The sequence below is a fragment of the Sciurus vulgaris genome (genome assembly GCF_902686455.1).
Source record: "Sciurus vulgaris genome assembly, chromosome: 12".
Lineage (NCBI taxonomy): Eukaryota > Metazoa > Chordata > Mammalia > Rodentia > Sciuridae > Sciurus > Sciurus vulgaris.
The window spans coordinates 85,912,618-85,933,280 of NC_136473.1; the positions used below are offsets into that span (position 1 = coordinate 85,912,618).

Below are 20,663 nucleotides of genomic sequence, written 5' to 3' on the forward strand. Positions count from 1 at the left end.
TATTGCTGGGTATAGGATTCTTGGTTGGCAACCATGTTCTTTCGGGGCTTGAAATGTTGTTCCAGGCCCTTCTAGCTTTTAGAGTCTGGGTTGAGAAGTCGGCTGCTATTCATATTGGTCTCCCCCTATATGTAATCTGATGCTTTTCTCTCGCAGCCTTCAAAATCCTATCTTTATATTGTATGTTAGGCATTTTCATTATAATGTGCCTTGGTGTGGATCTGTTGCGATTCTGTGCATTTGGTGTTCTGTAAGCCTCTTGTATTTGATTTTCCATTTCATTCTTCAGGTTTGGGAAATTTTCTGCTATTATTTCATTGAATAGGTTGTTCATTCCTTTAGTTTGTATCTCTGTGCCTTCCTCAATCCCGATAATTCTTAAAGTTGGTCTTTTCATGATGTCCCATAGTTCTTGGAGATTCTGTTCATGAGTTCTTACCATCTTCTCTGTTTGGGCAACTTTATTTTCAAGATTAAATATTTTGTCTTCATTGTCTGAAGTTCTGTCTTCCAAGTGGTCTAATCTTTTGGTGATGCTTTCCATTGAGTTTTTTATTTGGTTTATTGTTTCCTTCATTTCAATGATTTCCATTTTTTTTGTTTGTTTGTTTTTATTTTTATTTTTTGAGACTCTCTTTTTGTTGAAATGGTCTTTTGCTTCCTGCAGTTGCTCTTTCAACTGCTTATTGGTGTGATCATTCATTGCCTGCATTTCCTCTCTTATCTCATCCTTTGCTTCACGAATCATTTTAATTATGTATATTCTGAATTCCTTTTCTGAGATTTCTTCTACCATGCTGTTACTGGATTCTATTAATATAGAACCTAGGTTTGTTTGGATCATTTTCTTCCCTTGTTTTTTCATGTTGTTCATGTATCTTCCCCCCATCAGTGCAGATCTGGGGTATTATAGTTTCCCCTGTGTAGGCTTATAGTGACCCTAGGTTTCCAAAACCTTTTTTTTAAGGGGGAATTCAATATTAGCCGTCCCCAGTACAGGCAATATGCAACCCTAAACCAAATAACCCCTGTGAATGTTAGCAATATTGTCATAGTAAATAGAATGAGTTCAATTAATATCTACAGTATAACAAATAGATTTGAAATAAGGTCTTGCAGTTTCTAATGGAGGACAAAGAGGATGGGCAAGGGTGTAGGATGTAGCTGTTAATGGGATAAGAAAAGAGTATACAGAAGTTCTAGATCATAGAAAGAGTGAAAGTGTAATCAAAAGAAGTCGGTTGTTAGCATGAGAAAAGGGAGAAAGAGACTCTGAGGAAATAGGTAAACAAAAGGAAAATAGAGCAAGAAAAATAAAGAAATAAAAACTTAAAAAATTTTCAAAAAGGAGGAAAGAAAAAAGAAAAAGAATCTACACTATAACAGTCATATACTATTCAAACCTCCCAGTCTTCAGTAGCCTGGTGCATGAGAGGTACCTGACAATGAGCTTCAGTCTCCAGCAGGTGTCACAGGATGACATTTGCCCCACCTAAGGATGGGAGTTACAGCTTCCAGGATAATCCAAGTTGGCCACTCTGGCTTCCAAATGTGTTGGCAAATGGGGAGCTGCAGGTCGGGTGTGAGCGTGGTCAGCTGGAGGTCCTGGAAGTGGGGTGTGGCCCATCTGGTTGTGGGATCTTGGAGGCAGGGCACAGTTAGTCGGTCTGGGGGCCCTGGAGGCAGGGAGTGGTTGGTCTGACTGAGGGATCCTGCAGACCGGGCCCAGTCAGTTCTGCCAGGAGTCCTACAGGTCCTGGCTGTTTTGTCTCAAAATGGCGACAGCCATGTGTAACCAAACCTGCGGGTACTGTGACAGTGGACTTCCAGGCAACAGCAGGCAGCTGGCGCTCCACTGGCGGTCTGAGGTCAGTCTGCTGCCTGCTGTCAGACGATCAGCAGGTGAACCTCAGGCAGTGGGTGCTGGGTAGGTGAAAGGCAAGCGATAGACAGGCAAGAGGCAGGCAAATGGCAGATGATAGGTGTCAGTTAGTGAGCAATCTGTACTCTAAAAGTAGTCAATATGCTGGCAGACTGCGGTGATCACAGTAGACAAATGGGGGTAAACAGCAGGGGATAGATAAACAGCAAAAACTGCCTAACTGAGAAACAGATATCCTCTGCTTAAAACCCTTGTTATGGAGCAACAAGGAACTCAGCCTCCCTCTAGTCGGCCATCTTGGATCTTTCCAAATGTTTTTTTAGTAGTTTATTGAGTGCAATTCTTTTCTTCATTTTTGTCCATTTTGTTTTTATATTCTTGTTTAAAAGGCCATCAAGTGTAGTACATGTGCAGTGTTCCTAAGAGAAAACTGTGATGTTCCAAACAAAATATGTACATTAAGTAAACTTTGTTCAGGCATTGAGTGTTCTGCTTTGGCCATGCTTTAATATTACTGAATCAGAAACATACATAGAACAATGCCATCTATGGATTGATGAAAATGTCACATGAATTTAACTCTGTTTTCCCTATGACAAATGGTCAATATTCCCTATTCAGTGTTTATGGATAATGATAATTGACTATAGTTATTATATTTTCCTAAGGCAGCTACAACCCATTACTACAAACTAGACCTTTATTTTATTCTCTGTTCTAGAGACTAGAAGTCTGAAACCATGGCTGAGAAGCTAACATGTTCTCACTAAAGGCTCTAGGGAAGACTGTGTCATGCTTTTAATTTCTGGTGGTTGCCAGCAGTCCTTGGTATTCCTTGACTCATAGATACATTATTTAAGTCTCTGCCTCTTCCCATCAAATGGTATTCTTGTGTTTCTGTCTATGTGTGTCTTTCTTCTTAAAAGGACACCAGTCATAATGGATTAAGAACCCACTCTACCTCTATGACCTCATGTCATTTAATTATATCTGTAATGACCTTGTTTCCAAACAATGTCACATTCTGAGGTTCTGGGAAGGAAATGAAGTTTCGATTGATACTATCTAATCCAAGACAGTAATAATATAATAAAATCATTCTTTTGAAATGGCTTGGATTTAATATTTGAGAATTTGGCTGTGAATATGGTATACTAGATACTGTTAGGAGTTAGTATGATATTCTTCAACTACTAAAAGGATATAATGGACTATAAAGATTTATATTAGCATTTAAAAACAAATAATTATTTTTCTGGTATTTCCAATCAGGTGGAGAATTTTACAGTATCTTTCTCAGATGGCCGTGTGCTATGTTACCTGATCCACCACTACCATCCTTGCTATGTGCCTTTTGGTGATATATGTCAGCGTACTACTCAAACTGTGGAATGCACACAAACTGGTTCAGTGGTATTAAATTCTTCATCTGAATCTGATGACAGTACTCTGGACATTTCTCTTAAATCCTTTGATCATGGTTAGTCCTTTTTTGTTGATCAACTTTTCTGGTTCTTTGCCATCTCTGATTTTTGCTAATTAGCATTCTAATTTCTTTCTTTCTTTTTCTCTCTCTCTTTTTTTTTTTTTTTAACTTGCATGATAGAAAATACATCAGAACTCCACAAAGAACTTCTAGAAAATGAAAAGAAAAATTTTCACTTGATCAGGTCTGCAGTTAGAGACCTTGGTGGAATACCTGCTATGATTCATCATTCAGATATGTCAAATACAATTCCAGACGAAAAGGTAAATTAGGGTTTCTTAAACTCTTAATTCTCAGAGTATGACAGTGAGTGTATATTCTCCATTGATCTATATTTATCTTTTGTGTTTTCTTAGGTGGTTATTACCTATTTGTCATTTCTTTGTGCAAGGCTTTTAGATCTTCGTAAAGAAATAAGAGCTGCTCGACTTATACAGACAACATGGAGAAAATATAAAATAAAAACAAAACTAAAGCTCCATCAGGTAATCCTAGAAAATGGAAACATAATATGAATTTTTTGATTTCTTTTTTTTTTTTTTTTAAATGGTGCTGGTGATCAAATCCCAGGGCATGCTTGGCTAGTGCTCTATCACTGAGCTATTTCCCAGCCTCCAGTTGATTGGTTCTTTTTTAAAAAATGTATTTTTTAGTTGTTGATGGACCTTTATTTTATTTATTTATTTATATGTGGTGCTAAGAATCGAACCCAGTGCCTTACACATTCTAGGCAAGTGCCCTACCATTGAGCTATAACTCCAGCCCCAGTTGATTGGTTCTTGATATGAATTTTAGATTTACTGATCCATAAAGTTATTAAAATAAATTTAATGATTACATGTATGTGTTTTGAGATGACAAGGTATGAATGTTTCTCCCTAATTGCTCCTATTTCCTTCATTTGATACCTTTCCACCTCTGTCCACCTTTTCACTTAGTCTGCCCTAGGGGATGAGGAGTAACATTGTCTGCTTTGTAAATTTGTGAAAAATAAGCTAAGCAAGTTTAACTCAACACTCTCAGCAGTTTTTTTTTTTTTTTTTTTTTTTTTTTTTTTGCAGTTTTCAGTACTTGGATCTGTGTAGGACCTGTAATAACAAATATTTAAATATCTATTTTTGGTGTCATTAAAAAGAATCATACTCTGGCCTTTCTCCTTTACCCAGATCTTTTTTTTTTTTTTTTTTTAATTCATATTTATTGTAAACAAATGGGATACATCTTGTTTCTCTGTACATGAAGTAGAGGCATACCGTTTGTGTAATCATACATTTACATAGGGTAATAGTTTTTGATTCATTCTGTTATGTATTGATTTTTAAATGACCCAGAATCATTTATTGAAAGGGCCATCTTTTCCCCAATTTCATTTTTGTCATAAACTCAAATTCTCTGTTTTCTTGGCTTATTTAGCCATGGAGTAATAATTACTATATCTTAAAAAGTGGTATAAGATTCTGAAAAGTGAATCCTCCAGCTGCATTCTTTTCTTGAAGATTTCCTTGGCGATTCTTCTTTTTTTTTTCTTCTGTTTCCATTTTATTTGATGCTTATAAATATGAAAAAGTCAAGATTTCCTTGGCTATTCTTTTTCTTTTCTTTTTTATTGTAAACAAATGTGATACATGTTGTTTCTCTGCTTGTACATGGAGTAAAGGCATACCATTTGTGTAATCATAAATTTACATAGGGTAATGTTGTTTGATTCATTCTGTTATTTTTTCCCTTCCCCCCACCCCTCCCACCCCTCTTTTCCCTCTATACAGTCCTTCCTTCCTCCATTCTTGCCCCCCTCCCTAACCTAACTCTAACCCTCACACTAACCCTTCCCTCCCCCCATTATGTGTCCTCATCCACTTATTAGCGATATCATTCGACCTTTGTTTTTTTGAGATTGGCTTATCTCACTTAGCATGATATTCTCCAGTTTCATCCATTTGTCTGCAAATGCCATAATTTTATCATTCTTTATGGCTGAGTAATATTCCATTGTATATATTACCACAGTTTCTTTATCCACTCATCAATTGAAGGACATCTAGGTTGGTTCCACAATCTGGCTATTGTGAATTGAGCAGCTATGAACATTGATGTGGCTGTATCCCTGTAGTATGCTGATTTTAAGTCCTTTGGGTATAGGCCAAGGAGTGGGATAGCTGGGTCAAATGGTGGTTCCATTCCAAGTTTTCTAAGGAATCTCCACACTGCTTTCCAGAGTGGCTGTACTAATTAGCAGCCCCACCAGCAATATATGAGTTTACCTTTTCCCCCACATCCTCTCCAACACCTGTTGTTGCTTGTATTCTTGATAATCGCCATTCTAATTGGGGTGAGATGGAATCTTAGGGTGGTTTTGATTTGCATTTCTCTTATTACTAGAGATGTTGAACATTTTTCCATATGTTTGTTGATTGCTTGTAGATCTTCTTCTGTGAAGTGTCTATTCATTTCCTTAGCCCATTTGTTGATTGGATTATTTGCATTCTTGGTGTAGAGTTTTTTGAGTTCTTTATAAATTCTGGAGATTAGGGCTCTATCTGAAGTATGATTGGCAAAGATTTTCTCCCACTCTGTAGGCTCTTTCTTCGCATTGCTGATAGTTTCCTTTGCTGAGAGAAAGCTTTTTAGTTTGAATCTATCCCAGTTATTGATTCTTGCTTTTATTTCTTGTGCTATGGGAGTCCTGTTGAGGAAGTCTGGTCCTAAGCCGACATGTTGAAGATCTGGACCTACTTTTTCTTCTATAATTTGCAGGGTCTCTGGTCTGATTCCGAGGTCCTTAATCCATTTTGAGTTTAGTTTCGTGCATGGTGAGAGATATGGGTTTAGTTTCATTCTGTTGCATATGGATTTCCAATTCTCCCAGCACCATTTGTTGAAGAGGCTATCTTTTCTCCATTGCATATTTTTGGCCCCTTTGTCTAGTATGAGAAAGTTGTATTTATTTGGGTTTGTGTCCGTGTCCTCTATTCTGTACCATTGATCTACCTTTCTATTTTGGTACCAATACCATGCCGTTTTTGTTCCTATTGCTTTGTAATAGAGCTGAAGATCTGGTATTGCGATACCCCCTGTTTCACTCCTCCTGCTAAGGATTGCTTTAGCTATTCTGGGTTTCTTATTCTTCCAGATGAATTTCATAATTGCTTGCTCTATTTCTGTAAGGCACGTCATTGAGATTTTAATTGGAATTGCATTGAATCTGTATAGCACTTTAGGGAGTAGGGCATTTTTGACAATATTAATTCTTCCTATCCAAGAACATGGGAGATCTTTCCATCTTCTAAGGTTTTCTTTAATTTCTTTCTTTAGTGTAGTGTAGTTCTCATTGTAGAGGTCTTTCACCTCTTTTGTGAGCTTGATTCCCAAGTATTTTATTTTTTTCGAGGCTATTGTGAATGGGGTAGTTTTCCTGATTATTCTTTCCAAAGATTCATCACTTATGTATAAAAATGCATTACATTTATGTGCATTGATCTTATATCCCACTACTTTACTGAATTCACTTATGAGTTCTAAAAGTTTTCTGGTGGAATTTCCTGGTTCCTCTAAGTATATAATCATATCATCAGCAAATAGGGATAGTTTGAGTTCTTCTTTTCCTATTCATATCCCTTTAATTTCTTTGGTCTGTCTAATTGCTCTGGCTAGAGTTTCAAGGACGATGTTGAATAGAAGTGGTGAACGAGGGCATCCCTGCCTTGTTCCAGTTTTTAGGGGGAATGCTTTCAGTTTTTCACCATTTAGAATGATATTAGCCATGGGCTTAGCATAGATGGCCTTTACAATGTTAAGGAATGATCCCACTATCCCTATTTTTTCTAGTGTTTTGAGCATGAAGGGATGCTGTATTTTATCAAATGCTTTTTCTGCATCTATTGAAATAATCATGTGATCCTTGACTTTAAGTCTATTGATATGGTGAATTACATTTATTGATTTCCTGATGTTGAACCAACCTTGCATCCCAGGGATGAAACCCACTTGATTATGGTGCACTATCTTTTTAATATGTTTTTGTATGCGATTTGCTAAAATTTTGTTGAGAATTTTTGCGTCGATGTTCATTAAGGATATTGGTCTGAAATTTTCTTTCCTCGATGTGTCTCTGTCTGGTTTAGGTATCAGTGTGATATTGGCTTCATAGAATGAGTTTGGGAGGGTTCCCTCCTCTTCTATTTTATGGAATACTTTGAGGAGTATTGGAATGAGCGCTTCTTTAAAGGTTTTGTAGAACTCGGCTGAGAACCCATCTGGTCCCGGACTTTTCTTTGTTGGTAGGCTTTTGATAACCTCTTCTATTTCAGTACTTGAAATTGGTCTATTTAAATTGTGTATGTCCTCCTCGTTCAGTTTAGGCAATTCATATGTCTCTAGGAACCTGTTGATGTCTTCGAAATTTTCTATTTTGTTGGAGTATAGATTTTCATAATAGCTTCTAATTATGTTTTGTATTTCAATCCTGTCTGTTGTGATATTTCCTTGTTCATTCTGAATTTTAGTGATTTGGGTTTTCTCTCGTCTTCTCTTTGTTAGTGTGGCTAAAGGTTTATCAATTTTGTTTATTTTTTCAAAGAACCAACTATTTATTTTGTCAATTTTTTGTATTGTTTCTTTTGTTTCAATTTCATTGATTTCAGCTCTGAATTTAACTATTTCCTGTCTTCTACTACTTTTGGTGCTGGTCTGTTCTTCTTTTTCTAGGGCTTTGAGCTGTAGTGTTAGGTTGTTTATTTGTTGAGTTTTACTTATTTTATTAAATGCCCTCTATGAAATAAATTTCCCTCTAAGTACTGCTTCCATAGTGTCCCAGAGATTTTGATATGATGTTTCTTTGTTCTCATTTACCTCTAAGAATTTTTAAATTTCCTTCCTAATATCTTCTGTTATCCATTCATCATATAATAGTATATTGTTTAATCTCCAGGTGTTGGAATAGTTTGTTTTTTACTCTTTCATTTATTTCTAACTTCAATCCATTATGATCTGATAGAATACAAGGTAGTGTCTCTGTCCTCTTGTATTTGCTAACATTAGCTTTGTGGCATAATATATGGTCTATTTTAGAGAAGGATCCATGTGCTACTGAGAAGAAAGTGTATTCGCTCTTGGTTGGATGGTATATTCTATAAATGTCCGTTAAGTCTAAATTATTGATTGTGTTATTGAGATCTATGGTTTCTTTGTTCAATTTTTGTTTGGAAAATATGTCCAGTGGTGAGAGAGGTGTGTTAAAATCACCTAGTATTATTGTGTTATGGTCTATTAGGTTTCTGAAATTGAGGAGGATTTGTTTGACATACATGGATGAGCCACTGTTTGGGCATAGATGTTTATGATTGTTATATCTTGCTGATTTATGCTTCCCTTAAGCAGTATGAAATGTCCTTCTTTATCCCTTCTGACTAACTTTGGCTTGAAGTCCACACTATCTGAAATGAGGATGGATACTCCAGCTTTTTTGCCGAGTCCATGTGCATGGTATGTTTTTCCCCATCCTTTCACCTTTAGTCTATGAGTATCTTTTTCTATGAGGTGAGTCTCTTGCAGGCAACATATTGTTGGATCTTTCTTTTTAATCCAATCTGCCAGCCTGTGTCTTTTGATTGATGAATTCAGGCCATTAACATTCAGGGTTATTATTGAGATATGATTTGGTTTCCCAGTTGTTTGGTTCATTTTTTAAATTTTATTTATTTATTTGACACGACTTGGTTCCTCCTTTATTTGACAATTCCTTTAGGATAATTCCTCCCTTTGCTGATTTGCTCTTTTGTTTTTCATCTCTTCCTCATGGAATATTTTGCTGAGAATATTCTGTAATGCTGGCTTTCTTTTTGTAAATTCTTTTAGCTTTTGTTTATCATGGAAGGATTTTATTTCATCGTCAAATTTGAAGGTAAGTTTTGCTGGGTATAAGATTCTTGGTTGGCATCCATTTTCTTTCAGAGCTTGATAAATGTTGTTCCAGGCCCTTCTAGCTTTTAGGGTCTGGATTGAAAAATCTGCTGATATCCGTATTGGTTTCCCCCTGAATGTAATTTGGTTCTTTTCTCTCACAGCCTTTGAAATTCTGTCTTTATTTTGTATGTTAGGTATTTTTATTATAATGTGCCTTGGTGTGGGTCTGTTTTAATTTTGTGTATTTGGAGTCCTATAAGCCTCTTGAACTTGATTTTCCATTTCATTCTTCAGATTTGGGAAATTTTCTGATATTATTTCATTGAATAGATTATTCATTCCTTTGGTTTGTTTCTCTAAGCCTTCCTCAATCCCAATAATTCTTAAATTTGGCCTTTTCATGATATCCCATAGTTCTTGTAGATTCTGTTCATGATTTCTTACCATCTTCTCTGTTTGTTCAACTTTGTTTTCAAGGTTAAACATTTTGTCTTCAATGTCTGAGGTTCTGTCTTCCAGGTGTTCTATCCTACTGGATATGCTTTCTATGGAGTTCTTAATTTGGTTTATTGTTTCCTTCATTTCAAGGATTTCTGTTTTTTTTTTTCAATATCTCTAACTCTTTATTGAAATGATCTTTTGCTTCCTGTATTTGCTCTTTTAACTGTCGATTGGTGCGATCATTCAATGCCTGCATTTGCTCTTTCACTGGTGCTCCACAAGGAAGCTGCCTCTCTAGGAGTGGTGGCCTTCACGTGGGGTATATTCCCTGCTAGTGGGCAGAGGTGCCTCCACTTGCTGACCAATGGTCATCCAAAGGGTAACTAGGCTGTGGGCTGAGGCAAGGCCTGTTTGGGCCTGTGTCTCTGGTTTTACCATCCTTGTGGGAGTACCTCACCTGGCAGGGAAGACTCACCTGGTGGGGAGGTCTCGCTGGTCGCTTCCCCTCCTAGAGGTTCCCCTCAATCTACAACTACTGCCTGGGCTGGGCTGCCTTCCTCTGCAACGTTCCCAGGGGCCCGACCCTACCTCCTGGGCCTGGGAGCCTCGCCCTTCGCAGATGAATCTCCTTAGGCTGCTCCTCCTCAGAGAATCTGCCCGCTGTCCTGGAACCTTCACTCCGCCGCCCCTAAGCGTGTCTCTGTGCTGCTCTTCCACCAAGAAGCCTCTTAGGTTCTGGGACCCTGCTGTGCACCTAATCGCCTGGCTATTTGGCCCCTCCTCTGAGCAGCCACCTGGGGCCCCGTACAATCGCTCCGAGTCCCAGAGACCCGCCACACGCCTCTTCCTCCAGACAGCCGCCCGGTGTTCCGGTGCGGTCACTAGGAGTCCAAGCAACTCACTGCGAGCCTCCTCCTCCCGCCAACCGCCCGTAGCCCTGGGCAGTCACTCCAAGTCCACGTGACCTGCCCCGTTCTTCCTCCTCCTCCAGGCAGCCGCCCGGAGCTCTGGTGCGGCCACTGGAGACCAAGCGACCCACCGCGCTCCTCCTCCAGGCAGCCCCCTGGTGTTCAGGAGCGGTCGCTTTAAATCCAAACAACTCACCACTTGCCTCCTCCTCTGAGCAGCCGCCTGGAGCTCCAACGCAGTCACTGCGAGTCCAAGCGACCCGCTGCGCTCCTCCTCCTCCACCTCCTCCTCCGGGCAGGCCCCGGGGTTCAGGAACGGTCGCTTTGAGTCCAAACAGCTCGCCATGCAGCTCCTCCTCCGGCAACCGCCCGTAGTTCTGGTATGGTCACTCCGAATCCAAGCAGCCACGCTTCTCCTCCTCCTCCTCAGGGCAGGCCCTGGTGTTCAGGAATGGTCGCTCCGAGTCCAAACAGCTCACGGAGCAGCTCCTCCTCTGGCAACCGCCTATAGCTCTGGCCAGTCGCTCCAAGTCCAAGCGCCTCGCTGCACTGCTTCTCCTCCTCCTCCTCCGCGCAGGCCCCGGCGTCAGGAGTGGTCGCTCTGAGTCCAAACAGCTCTCCTCGCAGCCCCTCCTCTGGGCCACCGCCCGGAGCCCCAGTGGTTGCTCTGAGTCCCAGCGCTGTGCTGAGCGGCCTCCTCTCCGATACTCCCAGTTGTCCAAGTTTACTGCTCCAGCGGGCGGAGGGGCATCTCGCAGGCAGCTCTACTTCACAAAGTTCCCTGCGTTCCGGGACTACCGTCCCATCCGGGACGCCTCCCCAAAGGGAGAGACTCGCCCGGCTGCTTTGAGTTGGTCCCAAGTTTCTCAATTTCTCCTCTTTTGAATCCTGAGTCCTGGAGCAACATGAAATGCGACCACCCTCTAGTCCGCCATATTGAAACTACCCAGATCTTTTAAAAATTCCCCCACATCCAAAAATTACTAATTATAAAGATTGCTGACCAAGCAGAGTTTTGCATCAAAATGTGACCTCATTACCTCATTGTTCTGACCAAAGACTGAGTGTTCTTGTTTTTCTGAAAGACCCAGTGCAGAGTGGCCTTTACTTTGTCTTTCCTATTGGTGAATAGACTACTTAGAAAAAAATGGGAGTTCAAATGTGAACAGAATAGATATGGATTGACAAGGGTTTGATGGACATTTTCAGTACTGTATTTAATTAAAAAAAAAAAAAGCACAGCTAGGAGCCTCTGACATTGTCTTCTGTTTTATGTGGTCTATTCATGAAGTTCCCTTTGTCAGTTTGTAATAATGTTCATCTAACCAGAAGAAAATACTGTAAATATTTGTAACTTTTTTTTTTTTTTTTTAACCAGACCAAAACAGAAAAAAAGGTTTTTGGGAACAAGTTAACATATAAAGTGGTTTTATATAAAAACATCAGTTGTCTCATATATTTTGATAAGCAGCAGTACCAGTTTTCATTTGTAATACAGTTTGTGGCATTGGAAGAAAAGGATTCTGTGATTATTGAAGTGAATTTTGTTACAAATGCAAAGAGAAGATAAAATATTAAAAACATATTTTCTAAAAAACAAAAAAATAAAATAAACTGGGGATGCTTGACTCAGTTCTTTCCTTCAGCAGGAATCTCCTTTTGATTTTCCATGTTGTGCTCTATGTGGCTTATCCTAGTGCTAATGCTGCTTGGGTTTGGGCATCAAGTGTCTGATTTTGCAGTAATTAGCAAACCCATTTTGTTTGTCCTGAGATCATCTTTCTGTTTATCCTTTATTAGTTTTAAAAGCAGTATTTTGGTTTCCATTATTTTATTTTTCAAAATGTTTAGGATCTGGACTCAGGGATAGAGATGTTATTTACTGCTTCCTTTTGTCATCCCAACAGTAAAAAAATTTTTCATTAATATACAATAGGTTCATTCTTAAGTTCTGAGAAAAATGCCATTTTTAATAATCTGAGAAATGATCTCTTGATCAGTTGAACAGATTATTTTAACTCTTTCATCTTCCTACCCCCTTTGCTTACCAATATTATACTTAATATTTGCAAAACCAAAGAAAAATAGAGCAAGTAGTCATTATCTAATAAAATTTATCATAGATATTTCAGAAATAGGTTACAACCATTATTGCTCCTCAATTTTTAATTACATTGTATTTGTATTTATGATCAAGTTTTCAGTAGCTATCTAAAATGGCTAACATTTTGGCAACTCTTGAACATAATCTGCTTTCCTATACGGTGTCTGACTTAAAAAGAATAATAATTGAAATAATTTGCTTTTGCCCCAAAGTCCTTGTAGTAATTTAATTAACTTAAAAATTAATTATCTTACAAAGAATAATTTAAGGTCTTAAATAATTATTTAATTCACATTTTCTGGTTTTTGTTTTGTTTATTAAGGAGAGAGACAAAGCTGCAAGAATTATCCAGTCAGCTGTAATAAATTTTCTAACCAAACAACGAGCGAAAAAAAAGATTAATGCAGCACTGATCATTCAGAAATATTGGAGAAGAATCTTAGCACAGAGAAAATTATTAATGTTAAAAAAGGAAAAACTGGAAAATATGCAAAGTAAATCAGCAACAGTCATTCAGGTATAGTATCCTGAACAAATTTTTTAACTTAAACATTTCTAATGACATTTTTTAAGGAAGAAGGAAAAATATGACAAAGTTTTCAATGATTATATATTAGAATTTGTTTTCTAAAGTTGTCCAGTATCCAAATTGGATTGAATCCAGGACCCCCTTCTAGATACCAACATCTGCAGTGTATAGTATTTACATGTACTCTGTGTACATCTTCCTGTATATTTCAAATTTTCTATATTAATTTATAATACATAACAGAAGTGTTGTGAATATGGTTGTTATGCTGTATTGTTGAGGGAATAATGATGAGGAAAAAAGTCTGTATATGTTCAGAACAGGTACTGTTTTTCTGGAATTTTTTCAATCTGCTATTGGTTGCATTTGATAATGCAGAATTCATGGATATAGAAGGCTATTTGATTTAAACAATATTTACCATCTCCTTACTACCTGTGAAACTTTTTGTTATATTCAGACTTAAACATTATTGAAATGCCTTTTTTGTTCTGAAGGAGACAGAATTCTAGTTCTATGCATCTTGTTGTCTTTGTTTTATCTGTAGTCTTCCCCTGCATGGGACATGGTGACATACAATATCATTCTACTTCGTGTATCCATATACCTTACCAAGTTCTCTTTATTTTTACGATTAATCCTAGTTCTTTTGGAACAAATACACACATTTTCCTTCCAAATCAATTTAGTTGGTATGTAATAGAAATAGTACTTGTAATTAGTCAATAGAATGTCTATGTTAGTTTACTTCTTAGCCAAAATATGTAATGTCTATTTGACATAATAGGTAATGTTCTTTGTGTTGACTATTCTGGGTCCTTTGCTTTTTTCATATAATATTAGAATCAATTTGCTGATATCCTAAGTATTTGATTGAGATTGGATTGAATCAAAAGAAAGAATTGACATCTTGATAATTTTGAGTCTTCCTATATATTACATGACCATGGTATATTTAGGTCTAAATTTCTGATTTTCATCAGCTTTGAATTCTTGCTCATATAGATTTTGTACATATTTTGTTAGATATGCACCTTAGTATTTCACTGTTTTGCTGTTAATGTAAGTAGTATTATAGCTTATACATTTACTATTTACTTATTATTCTGAGACTTTTTTCTCTATAAAGTCTTTGGTATTTTTTTAGATAGATAGCCATATTGTTTGTGAACAAAAACAGTTTTATTTCTTCCCTTATAATTTGTATTCTTTTAATTTTCTTTAATTTCATTAGCCAGGACTCTAATATGATATAGATTAAGGAGTGTTGAGATGTTACAACTGTGCTTTGTTTCAGATCATAGGAGGAAAAAAGTCTAGTTTCTCACCATTAAGTTTGATGTTAGCTCTAGGTTTACCTAAATGTTCTCTACCAAATTGAGGAAGTACCTCTCTGTTCTTTTTTGACGTGATTTTTCTCTTTCTTGTTTTGTGTGGATAGTTTGTATTGACTTCTGATCATCTTTGATCGTCCAGTTTATTGACTCATCAGTCATCTTCTTTATGTGATTTTGCCTTTCCAATATAATTCTTATTTTGGTTCTAATGTTTTTCAGTTCTGGTGCTCTCATTTTTGTTTTGTTTATATCTTTAATGTCTTTACTGAAATGTTCTGTCTTTCCATTAGTTTCAACATGTTGGAACATTTTTACTTTAGTTTCTTTAAAATCTATATCAGGCTGAGCACAGTGGTGCATGACTATAATCCCAGTGGCTTGGGAGGCTAAGGCAGGAGGATCACAAGTTCAAGCCAGCGTCAGCAACTTAGCGAGGCCCTAAGCAACTCAGCAAGGCCCTGTCTATAGATAAAATATAAAAAAGGGTTGGGGATGTGGCTCAGAGGTTAAGTGCCCCCTGGGTTAAATCCCTGGTACCAATAAAATAAAATCACAAAGGTATCAGGTAATTACAACATCTTTTTCATCTCATACTGACATCCTTTTTTCCTGTGCAAGTTGATATTTTCCTATTAAGTGGTATGCCAAGTAATTTTAAGTTACATTCTGAATATTTTACTTGTTATGTCGTAAGATCATTTTATTTGAACCCTATGAAGAATGTTGACACTTCAATTTTAGCAGGTAATCCATTGGCTGGCTTGGGCCACACAAATTCTCATCAGTCTTCCATGGTATCATTTCCATATGTATATCACCCAGTGGCCAGCATGTATTCTAGATTGTGGCTTCTTATTTCAATTCTATAAGTTTAAAGTCTGCTGTAATCTAGATTCTCTTGTATACATCTTGGTGGTAAATCTTGAAATTCATAAAGAACATTATCATGTTGCCTTTCTGAGCTCCCCTAGTTCTGTTGTCTCCCTTGTACTCTCCAGTACCTTAAGGTTGTCTTGTTTGATCCTCTGGCAAGAAAACTTAAATTTTACTAAGTGTTTTTCTGTGACTGCACATGCATGTTATAATTAGACATCTCTTCGTAGTAAGAAAAATAACGGTATGTACATCATTTCTTGTCAGGCTAAAGAGTAGGGACAAAACCTCATGTGATACTCAGTAGAGACAGAAGGCAATAAAATTTATAAGAAAAGTGTCAGCAGAATGCACTGTCCTAATCCTTGTATAGATATGCGTGGAATAAACATAGTTTCATGCACAGTGGATAGTGCTGTAGGAGAGTGAGGTACCCAATCTCTATACTGCCCTACTTATATGAAGGAAAAAATAAGATGTAGTAGGAAACAATACCCCTCTCTCCCAGTCTTAGGGTTTTGGATAAGGTTACTGTAAGAATTATCTAGAACTTACCAGTAGCCTAGGATCATGTAGATATCAGCAACTAGAATTGGCTTGAAAGTCTGCAGTCCTGTTTGTTGAGCCAGCATATTGTTTGGTTGCCTAAGAAGCTACATTATAACTGTGACTTTTCAAGAGACAAAAGTTTTATTACTTTTGAGTGTTTCCAGAAATCTACTTTTTGACACTATATCTATAATCCCCAAATTTGGTAAAAGGAAGTAATTTTATTTTTAATGACAATGATAACCCTGAAAGTGGTCTAACTCATTTATTTCTCAAACCTCTGTACCATTGTCCCTTCGTTCTAGGATCCAAGCAGATATCCAAATCTGCACATTCAATTTCCTTTTACAAAATGGCATAGTATTTGTGTATAACCTATATACATACACATTTTCCTGTATGCTTTAAATTTTCTTAGATTATTTCTAATACCCAATGCAATGTCAGTATTGTGTAAATAGTTTTAGATTTTATTGTATAATGGCAAAAAATAAAGTCTATGCATGTTCAACACAGTCAAATCATTTCTTTTTTCTTTTGAAACATTTTCCACCCTTACTTGTTTGAATTCGTGGATAGAAACCATGGAAACAGAGGGCCAACATATTCATATTATCAGTCCTATAATGTTATAGTATAGGATGCCTCATATAGAATTTCCAGTCATCATAAGATAGTTTAGCAACCATGAAATAAAGAAAATATTTAAGATCCAGAAATAAACTCTTAGGAAATTATATATAATCAATAGATACCAAAAATATTATAATAGTTTTCTTTTGATTCTTTTTCTTATAACAAATTTGCTTATAGTTCTTATGACTCTACAATACAAATTCAGTGTAAATATAATCAGAATTGAAATGGATTTATGAATTGGCCACAGCTGTATCAATGTAAAGATTAAACTATAAACAAGATGTTAGCAATGAAACATTGGTTTTCTAATGTGTTCATTTTTAAGCATGATGTTAGAAAAATTAGCATTTTCAAAAGTATTAAGAATAGAAAGCAACGTCTATTTTACTTTTTGTCCTTTATTACCTTTCTCAGGGGTATTGGAGAAGATATTCTACTAGAAAAAGATTTCTGAAATTGAAATATTATTCAATCATCCTGCAATCTAGAATAAGAATGATAATTGCTGTTACATCTTATAAACGATATCTTTGGGCCACGGTCACAATTCAAAAGCATTGGCGTGCTTGTTTAAGAAGAAAACAAGATCAAGAAAGATATAAAAGGTTAAAGTCGTCATCCCTTATAATCCAATCTGTGTTCAGAAGATGGAGGCAACGTAAAATGCAATTACAAATAAGAGCTGCAGTAATATTGCAAAGAGCTTTTAGAAAATGGCATTCCAGGAAAAAAACTAAAGAAAAGTCTGCTATTGTCATACAATCATGGTATAGAAGGCACAAGGAATTACGGAAATATCTTCACATTAGATCTTGTATTGTTATCATTCAGAGAAGATTTCGGTGCTTTCAAGCCCAAAAGTTATATAAAAGAAAGAAAGAGTCCATATTGACTATCCAGAAACACTACAAAGCATATCTGAAAGGAAAGACTGAGCGCACCAACTACTTACAGAAACGAGCTGCAGCCATTCAACTACAGGCAGCTTTCCGGAGAATGAAGGCTCGTAATTTATACAGACAAATGAAAGCTGTTTGTGTTTTGCAATCATATTGGAGAATGCGACAGGATAAATTTCGATTTTTAAACTTTAAGAAGATTGTTATCAAATTGCAGGCACACATAAGAAAATATCAACAGTTACAGAAATATAAGAGGATGAAGAAAGCAGCCATTATAATTCAGACTCATTTCCGAGCTTACGTTTCAGCCAGGAAAGTTCTAGCAACTTATCAGAGAACACGTTCTGCTGTCATTGTTCTACAGTCTGCATATAGAGGGATGCAAGCCAGGAAAATATTTGTTCGTATCTTCACATCTATTATAAAGATTCAATCATATTATCGTGCTTATATTTCCAGAAAGAAATTTGTGAGTCTAAAAAATACTACAATAAAGTTGCAGTCAGTTGTCAAGATGAAACAAGCACGGAAAAAATATTTACTTTTAAGAGAAGCTGCACTATTAATTCAACAGTGGTACCGTGCCCAAAAAATGGCTACACGAAAGAGAGAAGAATATGTGCAGATGCGTGAATCTTGTATCAAATTGCAAGCTTTTGTTAGAGGATACCTGGTCAGAAAGCAGATGAGATTGCGGAGAAAAGCTGCTGTTTCGCTGCAGTCTTATTTCAGAATGAGAAGGATGCGGCAGCACTACCTGCAAACTTATAAAGCAGTTGTTGTCATTCAGAATTTCTATCGTGCATACAAAGCACAAGTCAATCAGAGGAAGAACTTCTTGCAAGTCAAAAGAGCAGCTACTTGTTTGCAAGCAGTCTACAGAGGTTACAAAGTACGCCAACTACTGAAACAACAATCTTTAGCTGCTCTTAAAATTCAAACTGCTTTTAGAGGCTACAGTAAAAGAGTAAAATATCAATCTGTGCTTTGGTCTGTAATGAAAATTCAGAGATGGTACAGGGCGTACAAGTCTGTTTATAATATAAGAACACATTTTTTAAAGAAAAGGGCAGCTGTGATTTCTCTTCAATCTGCTTATCGTGGCTGGAAAGTCCGGCAGCAGATCAGAAGGGAGCGGCAAGCTGCAATCAAGATTCAGTCTACTTTTAGAATGAACAAGGCCCAGAAACAATTCAGATTGTTAAAATCAGCAGCATTAGTCATCCAGCAACGTCTAAGAGCATGGACAAGAGGAAAGAAACAACGTATGGAGTATGTTGAACTCCGACATGCCGTATTGGTGCTTCAGTCTGCATGGAAAGGAAGAACACTGAGAAGACAGATTCAAAGGAGGCACAAGTGTGCAGCCATCATACAGTCATACTATAGAATGCATGTGCAACAAAAGAGGTGGAGACTCATGAAAAAAGCTGCTCTTTTGATTCAAATGTATTATAGGGCGTACAGCATTGGAAGAGCACAGCATCATTTATATTTGAAAACAAAAATGGCTGTAGTAGTTTTACAGTCAGCTTACCGTGGTATGAAAGTGAGAAAAAGAATAAAGAAATGCAGCAAAGCAGCAGTCACTATACAATCTAAATATAGAGCTTACAGAGCCCAAAAGAAATATGCAATCTATAGAGCTTCAGCTATTATAATTCAGAGATGGTATCGAGATATCAAAATTACAAGCCATCAACAAAAGGAATATCTTAATTTAAAGAAGACAGCAATTAAAATCCAAGCTGTTTATAGAGGTATTAGAGTAAGAAGACATATTCAACACATGCACATGGCAGCCACTTTTATTAAAGCCATGTTTAAAATGTATCTGTTAAGAGTAAGATACCATGCAATGAGAAGAGCAGCTGTTGTAATTCAAATAAGATATAGAGCATATTGTCAAGGTAAAATTCAGCGTGAAAAGTACCTGACAATTTTGAAGGCTGTTAATATTCTTCAGGCAAGTTTTAGAGGAGCAAGAGTTAGACAAGCTCTAAGAAAGATGCAAGTTGCAGCAACACTTATTCAGTCATACTATAGAAGATACAGGGTGCAAATGTATTTTAATAAGTTAAAGAAGGCAACAAAAATAGTACAGCAAAGATACCGAGCAGTGAAGGCAAGAGACAAACAATTTCAGAGGTACAACAAATTGAGGCATTCTGCAATATGCCTTCAGGCCACTTTCAGGGGCATGAAAACTAGGAGACATTTAAAAGTTATGCATTTAGCTGCTGCACTTATTCAGAGGAGATTTAGAACTCTGATGATGAGAAGAAAATTCCTTTCTCTCAGGAAAACTATTATTTGGATTCAGAGAACATATCGTGCAAAACTTCATGCAAAGCATCACTTACAATTCCTTCAGTTACAAAAGGCAGTTATTAGGATCCAGTCATCATACAGAGGGTGGATGGTAAGGAAACAAATGCAAGAAATGCACAGGGCTGCAGTTCTCATTCAGGCTACTTTCAGAATGCACAGAACATTCATTTCATTTCAGACTAAGAAACGTGCCTCAATTATAATTCAGCATCATTATAGAACATACAGAGCTGCAAAATTGCAAAGAGAAAATTTTATCAAACAATGGGATTCTGCTGTGATCATTCAAGCTGCGTATAAAGGAATGAAAGCAAGACAGCTTTTAAGGGAGAAACACAGAGCTGCTATTAGAATACAAAGCACATATAAGATGTATAAGCAATATTATTTCTACCAAAAGCTTCAGTGGGCTACAAAAGTATTACAAGACAAATATAGAGCAAATAAAAAGAAACAGAAAGCTCTTCAATCCAATATGTGTAAGGAAGAAACAAATAGCATTCAAGCAAGTTTTCAGGACTTGAACATAAAGAAACAAATTCAGAAACAGCATGAGGCTGCCATTATTATTCAGAAGCATTTTAAAGCCTTTAAAACAAGGAGACATTATCTTCACTTTAGAGCAACAGTAATTTCTGTTCAAAGAAGATACAGAGCATTAGCTGCAACAGGAACCCAAGCAGGCAGTTGTATACAGTCTTCTTCCAGAGGCTTTAAGGTAAGAAGTAATATCCAATGTCTGTTCCTGGCTGCCACACTAATTCAGTCATTCTACCTAATG

General features: G+C 36.9%; 2 protein-coding genes across 4 annotated transcripts in view; both read left to right on the forward strand.

Moving 5' to 3' along the window:
- Nucleotides 1-20,663, forward strand: part of F13B (coagulation factor XIII B chain) — a 370,477-nt gene that overhangs the window by 295,020 nt on the left and 54,794 nt on the right. The window lies entirely within an intron of this gene.
- ASPM (assembly factor for spindle microtubules) overlaps nt 1-20,663 on the forward strand; it is a 66,336-nt gene that overhangs the window by 30,320 nt on the left and 15,353 nt on the right. For all 3 annotated transcript variants that reach the window (XM_079107981.1, XM_079107979.1, XM_079107980.1), the window contains exons 14-18: nt 3,155-3,362; nt 3,489-3,631; nt 3,725-3,853; nt 13,045-13,239; nt 17,064-20,600. In XM_079107981.1, the coding sequence (XP_078964107.1) occupies nt 3,155-3,362; nt 3,489-3,631; nt 3,725-3,853; nt 13,045-13,239; nt 17,064-20,600 (4,212 nt within the window). The remainder of the gene's footprint in view (nt 1-3,154; nt 3,363-3,488; nt 3,632-3,724; nt 3,854-13,044; nt 13,240-17,063; nt 20,601-20,663) is intronic.